General features: G+C 42.4%; 2 protein-coding genes across 4 annotated transcripts in view; one reads left to right on the forward strand and one right to left on the reverse strand.

The window, feature by feature from the left end:
- The window catches only part of LOC146178478 (uncharacterized), a 49713-nt gene extending 40576 nt beyond the window's left edge, over window positions 1-9137 (reverse strand). For 2 of the 3 annotated variants that reach the window (XM_084579767.1, XM_084579766.1), the window contains exons 1-2: window positions 2659-2708; window positions 66-186 (exon numbers count right to left, since the gene is read on the reverse strand). The gene's annotated coding sequence lies outside the window, so the exon portion shown is untranslated. Of the gene's footprint in view, window positions 1-65; window positions 187-2658; window positions 2709-9076 lie in introns of those variants that run through there. The other variant, XM_084579768.1, reaches the window with a different exon arrangement.
- Window positions 2534-11383, forward strand: LOC146178480 (uncharacterized). Its single transcript, XM_084579765.1, has 6 exons — window positions 2534-2677; window positions 4765-4910; window positions 6996-7079; window positions 7331-7369; window positions 10584-10634; window positions 11234-11383. The coding sequence occupies exons 1-6, from the start codon at window positions 2614-2616 to the stop codon at window positions 11270-11272; spliced, it is 423 nt and encodes a 140-aa protein (XP_084435891.1). The 5' UTR covers window positions 2534-2613; the 3' UTR covers window positions 11273-11383.
- The last annotated feature ends 2693 nt before the right edge of the window (window positions 11384-14076 follow it).

Consider the following 14076-nt stretch of genomic DNA (forward strand, 5'->3'; position numbering starts at 1 on the left):
ATCAAATTGTGTCGGGTTGACAGTGCTATATTAATGAACTAATGAAATAACATGAGTGGACTCACCATCAGCCAACTGGTCGTACCACTCTTTAGTACATGTGGTGCATGCTATCTAAGATGTGTGGTTTTTCTTCTTTTGCCTCTTTCCAGGCCTGTTTTGTGACTAACCTTCCGGATCTGAAGCCTTGAGTAAAAGCAAAGAACACAACCACATTGTCCATCTGCCTGGTCTTGTGTTGGGAATGCTTGAAAGTATTGGAGGCATTCATTGCCTACCAGGCATTGGACTGGGCATACAATAAACAATTTATTCGACGGTAGCACATTTCATCCTGTTTCTCAGTTTCAGTACCACAAAACTAGCGCTGTTGCGTTCAAAAACAAAGCAACTGGGTAAAACAAAAATGTCCCAAAGTTTAATTGTTGTGGTAAACTTGAAATACAAAAGTGAAAATGGTAGTGCTATTGGAAGGCTGAAAACTCGAGATTATAATCACGAAAATAATATAATAATCATGCGAACTACAGCCTATTATCAGCTACAAAACGACGTTACATAGTTTTAGAGAGTTTAGTGAAGAGAAAGGCAAATTTAGGCATTCATAATTTGTGTGTAGCAATCCTGTTTAGAATGGATGCCTTTCAGGCGCCGTATGAGCTAACCTGCCATTCTGGATGCTTTTATATACGTATGTAGTGCATTCTAGATTCACATCGTAATACAATATTTGTGCATCTTTCTCGTTAAGAGTATAATATATGGAGATACGAATCCAGCTCGGCGCTCTAGGTATATGGCGCATATAGTAAAAATAATACTATTAGGAGTATGGACTCGTGGCACATATTACATGCTTTTGCTAAATGCCTAACTGCACGACTGCAAAACTAGCAAGTGGAAATTTCTCTTGGTGCAAATAATGACAAAGTGTAAAACCCACAAGTATAAAAAAAAAGCTTGTGTGAATATGAAGAAGACATGATGAGAATAAACTCGGTACACTTTGCTGGCGCATGACCAACAAGCATAGCAGAGGACATAAATATCGCGGGTTACCTTGCAACAAATCAAAGGCACCAAAGCAAGCTGCATGGTAAGGCACGACAGCGGATTTAATACGTAATCCCGACACAAGGGCCTGGACGTCCTGACTGCGTCCGTGGTTCAGTACCCCAAGCAGCAATGCCATCGATACCTCTAGTGCGATAAGCAACATTGCGTGTTTGCTGAATGCTGTGGGCGATTTTGCCGTGCGAACGCGTTGCAGTAAAGTGGCTTCGGGGCTTTCTAGTCCCTCGGTAACTGAACGCACCACTGTTAGTCTTAATAGCTCTGTTGATACGATCTCCTATAACAAGGGTTTGTCCACTAGCCCGCTCATAGTGAAGCTTCAATGTAACTTTAAGGGGCGCTTTGCACATCGACAGGATTGAGCAGACCACTGCGGCACATTAAAGGTGTGTTATTATTGGGGTGAGGAGGCCGGGCAGGGAAACTGAGTGATAAAAAGGGGCTGACTGTGAAGAATAATGCACTCAGAAAAGCTATGATGGGCAGGACTTCAAGCTTACTGACCTCTTGACCCAACAAGGCAGAAAAATCGGAAACGTAGGCTAAACTATCACTTTTTGTTTTCTTGAAAAAAAAAAAGAGAAAAACTTTGGTTTGGTAGCGCACACCATGTGCTTTTGAATTCCTTTTAGCTATTCATGCCTTCCTTCCGTGTATTTTTTACAATCATCAGGCACGCGTCTGCTCTTTACGAATGTCGGACTTCATTTCGTTGAATAAGCGTATAAAAAGTTTAAACAAAAAGGTGAGTCACGAAGAAGTATAATGATCAAAACTTAACAACATCGAAATGTAATTGGTAAATGTTATTTGTACGGTATTTATAAACTTTATGCCGCTTTTTGGACGACAACTAGGGCACCCTTAGCGCAGCAGTGGCATACGCAAAACATACCACAAGATTTCGGGTTAACTAAAATATGGGTTACTTAAATGATACGCTTGAACAGACACTGACATCTTTAAAAATGTTCAGTTGTATTCTTGCTGGAAATGTCGTTATACGTTTCTGGGCCACATGTGTAATATTTAGCTTTGACGCATAGATGCTTTAAGATATTATCACTCACTATAGAGAGTACGTCATGCCAGTAAACATTTTTGTCAAAAGATATCTATGCTAATATTGTCGTCAAGCCGAACGTACGTGTCTTGAAGAAGAAACAATGTAATTAAGCCACCCTTCGACGGCAGTCCGAGAGGAAAGAAACTTGGCAGCGCCCATTTTCAGTTTCGCGAGTAAAGTCCTTGGAAGCATTCTAATAGCTTTTCCATTCCCCTACTTTGATATCTGAAAACTTCCTTGCCAACAGCGTCGTTTGCGTAAGGCTATAAACGAGTTTAGAAGATGGCCGGGCTGTTTGCCGAGGGCGTAACTATCGCAAAACTGAAGGTTTGACAGCTTCCGGGGAGCTATATAAAGTCTTGTGAGGCTTGCACCATTCGCCACTACGCAGTCTTGGCTGTTTCAAATCTGCTCGCCACGCACGCAATTTGCACTTCTCTCATTTTGTTTACCAGAGTTTAGAACCTCGCAAAATGAAACGAATTTTCGTCATTTTTCTTTGTGCAAGCATCACCTACCTGGCCGCAGCCGATGAAGGTGAGTGCCAGGGCCGGCTTTTCAAATACGGTGACCATGTAAAGAAGAGAACGTAAAGGGATCGTATTAGGAAATATGGCGATGAGAATGCGTTTCCAATACCATATTTCACCGTATAGCTGCATTGCTCGCTGAATAATTCTAGTACATTTCCATTTCGAAGCATAAGTCACCTGCAAAATGGCATGGAATTGGCTGTTCACCGTGTCTGTTCTAACGCGTTGAGACTCATGGTCAATCACATAGCCGACATTCCCTGGCTTAAGTCGAACTTCTCTAGGCATCAGTTTCATTTTGAGGCATCTGCGGAGTACTGTAGGGTTCTGCGTGAAACATATTTACGGAAATTCGGTTTGGTTTGATTTTGGAGTTTAACGTCCCAAAGCTACTATGGCGATGAGAGACGCCGTAGTGGAGGTCTTCGGAAATTTTGACCACGTGGAGTTGTTTAACGTGCAGTGATATCGAACAGCACACGGGCGCCTTGCTTTTCGCCTCCGTCGAAAAGGGGCCACTGAGACCGGGATTCGATCCCGCATTCTTGGGCCAGTAGTCCAGGACTCAAACACACCACCCCGGCGGGGTATTTGCGGGAATAGTCTCACTCTTAAATTCGAGGTAGGGACAGAATAGTGTAAGGTTCTGTGTAAAATATATTTACGGAAGTAGTCTAACGGTCCGATGTGAAGTGAAATTTTGATACACAAGTTTTCCTGAGCTCTAACCGAGGAGCTGACTATTATATTTGACCAGTGGTGTGACCATTTGGGACAATAGCAGGAAACTTTGAAGGTGCTTAGTGAGGGTCTGGAGAGATATTGATCACTACGTTGTTACCTTATGATACGTAGAATGATTGCGTTCACAAGCAACTTTCTGATGAAAAGTGTGCTTGTCCAAACATTTTTGGGTGGGTATGCTAAAATATCAATTAGTGTCGCGCTTCCACTACCATACGTGCATATAGCACGCGGAGAAAAAGCGTATAAACTGTGGTCTCGAAGACCATACCAATTATTGTGTGCATTGAAAAGGGTGGCAAGGCTAAAAAAGCTGTCAGCTATGGAAGCCAGCATGGCCGAAAGTCACTTGTGTTACTGACATCAAGTGGAGCATCATTGAACTACAATGCGCTTTGTTCAAGTAAATCCGCAAGCACTGCTGTGAAATATACGCTTGTTCCCCCAGATTATGTTCCTCAGAGGAAAAAAATTCGATAAGTATTCAGTATTATTGCCAGTTGAGGCCAGATGTAACGCACTATGGGGATATGGGGATATCAATCAATATCTGCCTTAGGATGCCTTTGCGGCATCAAACAAATGGCCATGAAGAGGGCCTAATGAACAATGACATTAAAAAAATTTTAGCTCAAGGCGAGTAGGAGAGGGGACCTATTTTTATGAATAGCGTAAACACAAAGAACCACAAGCTGCCTAGATGTATATATAAAAAGGGCCTCCTCGACTGCCTCTCGAATCATATGCTGCATTACACATCTATGGAAAATGAAAAACGTGCTTGCGCACTCCTTCAGAATTTCTAACCAGTGAAGCGCCACTTTTCCCAAGCCAGTCGAAAGTGAATTTTCGGCGGCATGACATATAGGTGTCTCAAACAAACACCCATACTCTATGCATGTACAATGAATGTTTACCCACTCGCCCAACAAAGTATCTTGTTGAGTCGTTACGGCGCTCGACTACTGTTCCCAAGGACGCGGGATCGAATCCGGGCCTCGGCGGCAGCTTTTCCATGGAGGCGAAAAGCAAGGCGCCCGTGTGCTGTGCGATGTCAGTGCACGTTAAAGAGCCCCAGATGGTCGAAATTTCCGGAATCCTCCACTACGGCGTCTCTAATAGCCTGAGTTGCTTTGGGACGTCAAACCTCACAAACCAAAGCAATCAAGTAAACGCCGTGTTACACAGCTAGACGGCGGCAGAAATTCTACCAAGTGAGTCGATTGGGTGCACCTGGGTGGTTGAGTAATAAACATTGATAAAGTGTTTCGTTGGTAATGGAATACTGGTGTTAGAAGATACGCAATAAAACTATCACTGCTAACTAACTCTTGACCCGCTTTGCAGCGGCCGATGTGAAGGAGCTCATTGAGAAGGCCGTTCACGATCATGCTGGCAGCGAAGAGATGGCCCAGCATATACGTTCGAGGTTGAAGATCATTCAAGACTGCACCTCCAAGCATCCGGAAGAAGAGACAGCCCTCTTGAAAAAGGTGATGCGGCTGTCTTGTTTGGCCGTCGCAGTGGGCTGATACGGGCGTGGGCCCTATCGTGCGTAGGGCCTATTTGGACGTCAGACCCTCACTGGTCTCAAAGTAATGACTTTTATAGGACAGAGGATTTTGTTGGTTGGTTGGTTGGTTGGTTGGTGGGGTTTAACGTCCCAAAGCGACTCAGGCTATGAGAGACGCCGTAGTGAAGGACTCCGGAAATTTCGACCACCTGGGGTTCTTTAACGTGCACTGACATCGCACAGCACACGGACGCCTTGCTTTTCGCCTCCATCGAAAAGCGGTCGCCGGGGCCGGGATTCGATCCCGCGTCCTTGGGAACAGTAGTCGAGCGCCGTAACCACTGCGCCACCATCCGGAGGGCGGTAAAAGACGAGGCTTATTTATTTGCTTATTTAGTGCACACAACGCAAGACGCATACAGCTCGTTAGGCTCAAAAGCCGTCACCATCGCTATAATACAAGTAGAGAAAAACGGTGAGATAAAAATACACATTTGATCCATGATAAAAACTGTGATGTAACCGTTCTTTGTACAGCATTCATGTTAACGTCATACAATTTAGCTTTCCATTTAGCATCCACCTTCTATTCAAGTTAAAGGCTAGTTTGAGATAGAATGGAGGCTAGTTTGCCAGAAACAAACTTAAGAAAGCAATAAAATATAAAAGTATTCGCGGAATGAAAAGGCTGCGTTAAATGTGCTTGGCGTCTACCGTTACGGCGAAGACTAAGCGTCCATCTAATTTTTTTTTTCCCCGTCCTATTGACATTATCTTTCTTTTTTCGAGAAGTGTCTGAGCAGCTGGAGCCTGGTCGTGAAATAATTCTCGGTCTTGTAGAGCATTTATCTTCTGTAGCTGGGTCCCTACAAAACATGTGTACCCACGATAAGAATATGATCCGCGTCCTTGATAACTGCCTGTTTTCTCCGGAGTTCGATCTCGCTTATTTACAATCCAAATAGAGACATTTTCTCTTTTGAATTTTGTGATTCCATACCAACTCTGCAAGGCGCTACTGTGTAACATGTGACTATTTTAGAAACGTTTGTCAAGACCCCATCGTTTTATTTATCCTTACTGCACCACAATAAGCTGTCAGTCTATTAAAACAAATGAACTGAACAGTTTTCCCAAAACTAGAAAACTTATTTTATTTCTACTTTAGAAGGAGATGTTGTTTGGTGCAGATATATTTTAGACAACAATTTCGAGGTAATAAATGACATACTTGTCACTGAAGTAAAGGATAGCATAAGTTATTATTTTCAGGTTGATCAATGTGAATATTTAATCGCGGAGACGATTGATTACAAAGTAGGGCAAGAAACAACCACAAGCTGCCGGTGGGATTCGATAACGCGACCTCTGATTTTTGTATGCGGTGTTATTCACTGTCTAATCTTCCACTTTCTTAACCTGTATTTGTGTTGCGTATAACCTATCCTTGAGAATGTTCGCCAGCGCCACCATCGTCCATAACGGTGGACCTTGGACATCCTGTGCTACCGTGGGCTTGAGATTGGAGGTATTGGGTTCGCATTCCATCGGCGGTATGTGGTTGCTTTTTCTTGTATTTTTAATCGTTTACCTTCATGGTCAGATTGATATTTCAGGTTAAGGAGGGTCGAACGAGAGGAAGAAGATGGCTGCCCATTATGAAAAAACTGAGCAAGGTTGAGGGGGACCTCGGTTCGCAAGCAGAGCAAAGTTTCGACAAGGAGACTTGTTCAGATGAAAACAAGTCCCCTTGTCAAGACTTTGGCTCAGCTTGCGAACAGAGGCGCCCCCTGAACCCTTATTTAGTTCACTTTTATATTTGAGGTTAATGAGCACAAAATAATTCCTTATGCTTTCCTTGGTGTGAGTGGCTGTTGATTTGCTTTATATGTAGAACTATAATAAGAAGATGTAGCACTCATCTAAGCTGTCACATATCATACTTGAATACGGCCCTCAATGGTGCATAGACCCTGCAACTAGCCGCAGAACCAACACAAATAACTCTCGTGATACTACACACACATATAAATGTGCATGCCTCTTGCAATTCCTTTTTTTTTAGATGGTGCTTCCTGTTGCAACTGATGGGACAAAGTGCGCATCTACGCACACCAACATTCCGGACCATGCCGAGAAATGGCTCGCTGTAAGTTTCATAATCTCTGCCCGTTTATTCCTATGTGTATTTTCCTTTTTTGAGTATAACGCTTGTTGCAGTACCGGCAGCTCTTGCTTACTTGAACTACGTGTATTATGGTTCCAAATGCTGCCTCGGTTATAAACCGAAACAAACGGGAACGTTCCCCCAACTATCTTAGTTGAAACAGTTGAGGCTACATTTAGTGGATTGTTTATATTGTTTCCGGGTCAATAAAAATTACCTTCCTTTTGTTACAGGTGAAGAAATGCTTCCGTGAAACGGATAAACGTGTGAAGGTAAGGTGGCCATACCAAATGAGACCTTTCGAGGCTGTGATCTTGCATAACCCATGGTTTTAACTTATGGTATTTCCCGTGCACTGCTTATCTTTGTCTTATCCTATCACACGGCCAGCAGTGTACGCGTCCTCAGCAATTAGAAATAACTACTTAGTCTTGCCTATGAATAATTACCTTGTAGAATGTAGCCTACCTCAATATTTAAGCCATTTTAAAATAAGTAGGCAGACGGGCAACATGGTCTTATCATAATCAACGTCGTCATAAGATGGACTGCCGAGGCGCTCTAGCGTTGATTAGTAAACATACATGAATACCAGCAAAAGGCAGCCAGCTGGTCGTAACGTACTAAGTATCCCCAAAAGTATTCAGAGTTCCCATTTTTGCTATTTTTATTGCATGTATGTAACAGCTGCATCCAAAAGAAATATCGCACAGTATTTAAAGCAAAGCATAGATGTAAAGCTGCCGAATTTAATTTGCAAAGATTTGTTGTATTGGAAATGTGCCTTCTTGGATAAACACCGCGTTGGAAGTATGTCAGGTGCATTCGCCAATGTTTCTCTGACGAGATTTAACAAATCGCACTAATCATGCTGGCCTTTTACAGGAGAGATAATAACGTTGATTTTAATTATGGCAATTAAATTTGTCGTCTTGTTTAACAGATCACTTCTAGACTTCCCTCCTTTTCCTTTGTACTTTGTTTCTGCACTCATGAATGATTCTATGGATAAATAATGAACACCTTTAAGCTGTTGCACGCTTAATTCGACAGGCTTTCAAAAAATTTGAGTTTACAAGTGCCGTTACTACTCATGTAATGAACCAAGTGATTCAAGAGAAAAGAAGCTGCAACGTCTAGTTAAAAAGGCGAAAGAGCATTGAATAAAAACTAAGCTGCAATCCATAGCCAGCGCTAGGAAACGAATCAGCACATAAATTAACAACTCTTACAATCTTCGCATACCAGGTTCTTGAACGTGGTTTGTCACCAGAGGTCCGGACTTCCCTCAAGTAGCCGGTGTGGGCGGTTTGCTTCACCAGAGCAAAATATTCCACTTGTTCGAGTAGCCAAGACGGTATATGACCATGACCTCAATGCTCATGGCCACCGTTCTCACCTCGAGGTGTTGATTAGTGTGCTCTCGTTTTGCCGTATTTGTGGATCAATTACCTCGGTCAGGTGGCGTTCTGAGGTTGGAAGTCCGGACCAGGACGATTCGATTCTTTATTCAACTAAAATATTTCGATGGAAACTTTAGAGCCTTCTTTTCTAGCCGTATGACTGCGCTTTGGTAAATGCTAAGGCATAATTAATGCCTCATTTTAAATGAAGTTCCCATTCTGGGATTCCAGTAAGCATTGGACCAGAATCCAAATAGCGTACGTAGTCAGTACAGATTACATCATTTACCCTATCATTAATAGCGTGCTAGCCCAATGTGTTTAAGCAAATCCGGCCAAGTTGCAGCAAATTTGTATTGATTGGATTATATGGTAAAGAAAAGAAAATAAAATAGCGAGAAAATGACAGGCAATACCGTCAGTACTCAGTGCTTAAAGACATGCAGCGACTACCCATTACTGCTTCGAGGTGTCTAGAGAGACTAAGAATGCTCACCGGTTTCGTGAAACAGGATAAAGGCCGCTTTACATTCACTATGATTGTTAAACCCCCGCTCGAATCCACGGCTCTCTCACTCCACCACGCCTCTTCACAAGTAACCGCCGTACACAATATATAGGTACTTAGTAGTGGCTTAGAGGCTTTGTCATTCAAGCGCAGAGTGCGATGGCGCGGGATCAAAGAGGAGAAATGCAAAAGCAAAAATAATTATGTGTTGTCTAAAACGGTGGTCATCAGCCGACACGCAGCATCAAAAATTGTTATTGATTCATTATTGAGACGTGATGTGTATGTTATTGAAGGATTTTTTATGACTAATGTAAAACACTGAACCCCGCAAGTGTAACTAAGAATGATGTTCATAATTACGTGAGTCTTAAGTAGTGTCGATGACAAAGAAGTCGTTTTCCTCAATGACAAAAACTAATTTCCTGACGATATGCAAAAGCACTGGGGTAGATTGACGTTCATGTTGTTGGTACATGTCGCAAAATTAACTAGGAGCCGGAACCTAATGTACGATGCGCCATGATTTCCAGAGGCACGAAACGGACGGAGCAGATTAGTAGCACTTAGAAAATAATAAGGAGCAATCGTAAAGAGGCGTACACAAAAATTTCAAGGGCGATTACGATACTCACGAATGAGAACTTTGAGCGCAGCTATTTAAGCCTTTTTGCGACATTGAGTTGAAAGTTGCTTGTATGTGTGTTGCATGCATGCATGCATGCATGCATGCATGTATGTATGTATGTATGTATGTATGTATGTATGTATGTATGTATGTATGTATGTATGTATGTATGTATGTATGTATGTATGTATGTATGTATGTATGTATGTATGTATGTATGTATGTATGTATGTATGTATGTATGTATGTATGTATGTATGTATGTATGTATGTATGTATGTATGTATGTATGTATGTATGTATGTATGCATGCATGCATGCATGCATGTATGTATGTATGTATGTATGTATGTATGTATGTATGTATGTATGTATGTATGTATGTATTTATGTATGCATGTATGTATGTATGTATGTATGTATGTATGTATGTATGTATGTATGTATGTATGTATGTATGTATGTATGTATGTATGTATGTATGTATGTATGTATGTATGTATGTATGTATGTATGTATGTATGTATGTATGTATGTATGTATGTATGTATGTATGTATGTATGTATGTATGTATGTATGTATGTATGTATGTATGTATTCTCTGGCTCAAGACTCTCATGGCGTGTGGCTCTTTTTCGCTGGGGTGCACCGGCAATGGCGGCAATGGCGACGAATCTCAACCGCCGAAAGGGCACATGAGAGGTGTGCTCGAAACCAAATTTCCGTATCGAATAGCACATGGCTGCGGCTAAACAGTGCATTGCTGTGCTTGCAGGTACAGCTGCAAATCACACTCCCGGTTCTGTGCTATCGTTCATGCTGTAGGGGAGATTTAGCGCTAAAGCTGCTTGGATGTTGTCATAACCTGTACAGTAACCATCGCACCTGAGTTAGTTTCAAAATAATTGTGCAAGCTTATACTTTTCTCTTTATTTTGTTACTACAGGAAACGGCAGGGCTCAGTGACAAAGAAACCGTTGCCTACGACGCAGTCAAGGTAAGAATATCGTAAAAAAAAAAAAACACCATGAAGCGTAAATTGCGAATGTCAGCGTTTTAGGTCTAATACTCGATAAAATTCACGTATGCGCAATGATCTAATTTTCTCGGCGAAATGAATAACATCGTATTCAGCTATTGAATGCAATTACAGCCTGTATTGAAGATTATTCGAAGCAAAGAAATATATACTTTTTACTTCTCCAACACTTCAAATAACTGTCGCGAGGATGGAATAATTTACTGTATTTTTCCACGACGAGATTTCCAAAACCAAGTCCCACACGACGCCTAATGCCATCCTGCCACGACCAGTATGCGCTGTATACAGGGTTCAGCATCGTAACGTGCTCTATTCGTGTGGTAACGTATATATTGCTCATAGATGGCCTCTAAGGCTGGATTACGTGGCAACACACAGGCAGGCTCAGGAAAGTCTGCCCTGATGTAATTATTTAAATCTGGTTCTCCCAGCTAAGATTCGATCCACCGTGTGGCTGCTCCGGTCACGTGGCCTGCAAAAAATAATAAAACAAGGAAATAACATTGAGGTGTTAGAATGAGCAATACTTTGCGTCATTTTTTATTTTTTTGCAGACATGCTTTTACGCTGGTCTCAAAGAATTGGACGCTTGAACGAAAAGGAAACTGCTCCTGACGCGTGGTCCTGGCCTAGCTCCTCTCGCATCTGGTGAAAAACTTTATTGCTTCCTGCATTGTTTCCACCATACAATAAAAGCCTCTGTAAAGCGCTTACTTGTTAATGTTTTTTTCATGTTACACTTAAGCTCTAAAAGACTCTGTTACTGCACATATACAGTTCTCGTAGCAGCATTATTTGTTTTTAAAGGTCGCAAGAACACCCATGACAAAGAGAAGAGAAACAGTGAACGCATGTTACGGACTTCAAGGTACTACCTCAATAGCGCCGTAAGGCAGCCAGTAATGAGGCCATTTTGTTCAGCATAATAACCATGACGCCAGTTTACAGCGATGTCTTATCTTTTTTTCTTATATTAGTTTAGAATTTCGTAGCGCGGACAGCGTCTCTTAAGGTTACAAGGTTCTCTTAAGGTCTCCGCGACAACCAATGAGGCAATAAGGTAAAGAAGCAATAATACATCGAAGTCACTGCTCACTGCATGAGCACCAAGGGCTCTCAATCCTTTGACGAAGCCTGGAGACCATGCTACTTGAGCCGTCCTGCCTAGCTGTGAGAGGCGGTTGTGGCTTTGTAGAGATTTAGCTGCATCGTTTCTGTCAGAATGAGAGCTGTATACAGAGCAATGTCTCTATCTGTGTTTTTGGAGCAGATATGGACAGTCAGGAGCCAAGACACTAGACCTTTCGGTGAGGAATTCCGATGTGCATCGACATTAAATTATCGCCTAAGCTCAGCCTTGTAGTTCTCATCAGTTTAGCGCCCCGTCGCTAAAAATAATAATCCGCAAGCTATAATTACGCTGCGTATTTTTTGGCTAGTTGCAAAACACCGTAATCACCATAATAATATATTACTGAATCAATGTGAGGGTTGTACCTAAACCGAGTAGCATCCACGTAATTGTCACCACACTGGAACGCTGCCGCTTCCTGCTTCAATAAAAGACGCTTGCGGAGGATTCTCTCTCCGATCGCTCAAGAGGGTTTGCGTATTGCTAAGTGATTCTGCTCAACAGTCACTGAGCAAAACGCGATCACCAGTTAGGAATAATAGCTCTCGCTTCGAGAGTGCCCAAAGATACACATCACTTTGCAGATTCGGCAGCATTCTTCACATGTCTCCCTCTTAACTTCAGGCGTTTCACCGAAACTTGTGATATATTTAGGAATCGATCTTGTAAATAGGACCAGCTGACCCGATAGAGGTGCTTGCTTTTTGGACAAAATTCATAGTCTTTGGCGTCATGTTACAGTAGGCAAAATCAGAGACCATCTGTGAATAAAGTCATTATTACTTGCTAAATTTCGAAACTATACTAGTGGAAAATAATTTATTTCCTCAGCAGCCCTCTTGATACCCTTAGGTGGTAGTGACGGTGGCCTAAGCGAGAAAGGAGGAAGCTGGCGCTGCAGTGAAAGAAGCTCTTTATTGGGCTCACTGGCGCCCGCGAAAGAATAAAGTAACACAGTGGCATCGATAGCCGTGCTCGTCGGTTGTCAAAAAACAGATGCCCGTTGCATTCAGCATTGTATCAATTTAAAGTCGGCGCAGAAACATCTAGATAAACCAGCCAAGGAATACTGGGAAATTCTGGAATAACGTGGAAAAATTTGTGCTTGTCTTCGATCACTCCAAGCTAGTGTCGGCGCATCTCGCGGCGCAAAAAAGCGATAGATGAGCGTACCGTGATGCCAAGCATGAATAAACAAAGAGCGCAACATCGGTCCGTGTGCCCCCATCACAGTGGCAAGTCCTCATGCCGGCGGTTGTTGAAAAACAACAAATTTGGATCATTTGCAGCAATATGTTTAGTTCGACTGCGCTTTTATAGAACGCTATACACTGTCGAATTTCCCCGCCCTTGGTATGAAAACACGAGCGTTGGCAAAATCACCATATATTATAGTGGCCGATTGCCTCTGCATCCTGGGTTTGCCGCAGGGCACAGAGAGCTGCATAGACAACAGGTGCGGTATCCTGGAAACAAATTAGCACCGACAAGCACAAACATAAGAAAGGGCAGGGGGCGATTAAGTATATATTTAGATTCCACTCCTTAAAATTCAGTCCTCTCCCAGTTCTTCACCTCAATAGTATCAAAACGTGCCCCTTTTAATTTCTGCTACCTTCTTCAGTATAGCCGCCTAGGACTAGACATCTGGAATCCCGGGCTACTCTGTATCCCACATTGTCCAGGTGACCCAGTTTAATGTATACTAGGTTTTAAAATTACGGAGTGTCCTAAATGCAGTGAAACGAATTGAGGGCTGTTGACAGCAGTATGGCCTACTTTTGTTGTTTATTTGCTCGTCGAAGCACCCATTTATTAAAAACTCATTAACTTTCTTTTTAATTATTGGTCTCAGGAAGTGAATGTCGGTTGAGAAGTTGTATAATCTTGAAACAGAGTTGACAGATTAAAACTTCCTGCTGAGCGAGTTGGTAGTTCATCTTGATGTAGGGGTTTTAGAACGCTAATAAAGACAAGGACAATAGAGGGAAGACACATACAGAAGCGCTATATGTGTGTGTATGTCTCGTCTATCTTGTGCTTGTCTTTTAAGCGCTATAAGTCTCCTATATCAAGAGCTGACTGAAAAGTTTGCAGCAAAGTTCTATTTAGGCAATTCTGTTTAACAGCCTCAAAAGAAACCGATCCGGAGAGAGCGCTGCAGAGATAAGCGGATTTTATCCCCTGAGATGCGCACTTTGACGCTGAACAAGCACTGCGGGGAGGTAGAGGTTTTTCTCTCGTGCTTGTCATCTCTTAAATCTC

The sequence above is a fragment of the Amblyomma maculatum genome, chromosome 9 (genome assembly GCF_055883805.1).
Source record: "Amblyomma maculatum isolate TAMU_Amacu chromosome 9, ASM5588380v1, whole genome shotgun sequence".
In the NCBI taxonomy this organism is placed as follows: domain Eukaryota; kingdom Metazoa; phylum Arthropoda; class Arachnida; order Ixodida; family Ixodidae; genus Amblyomma; species Amblyomma maculatum.

Bases quoted from the DNA above. Each gene is read 5' to 3' on its own strand.
- LOC146178480 (XM_084579765.1), top strand. From the start codon at position 2,614: ATGAAACGAATTTTCGTCATTTTTCTTTGTGCAAGCATCACCTACCTG. The intron at 7,370-10,583 runs GTAAGGTGGCCA...TTGTTACTACAG, and splicing joins AAACGGATAAACGTGTGAAG to GAAACGGCAGGGCTCAGTGA. The intron at 10,635-11,233 runs GTAAGAATATCG...ATTTTTTTGCAG, and splicing joins TTGCCTACGACGCAGTCAAG to ACATGCTTTTACGCTGGTCT.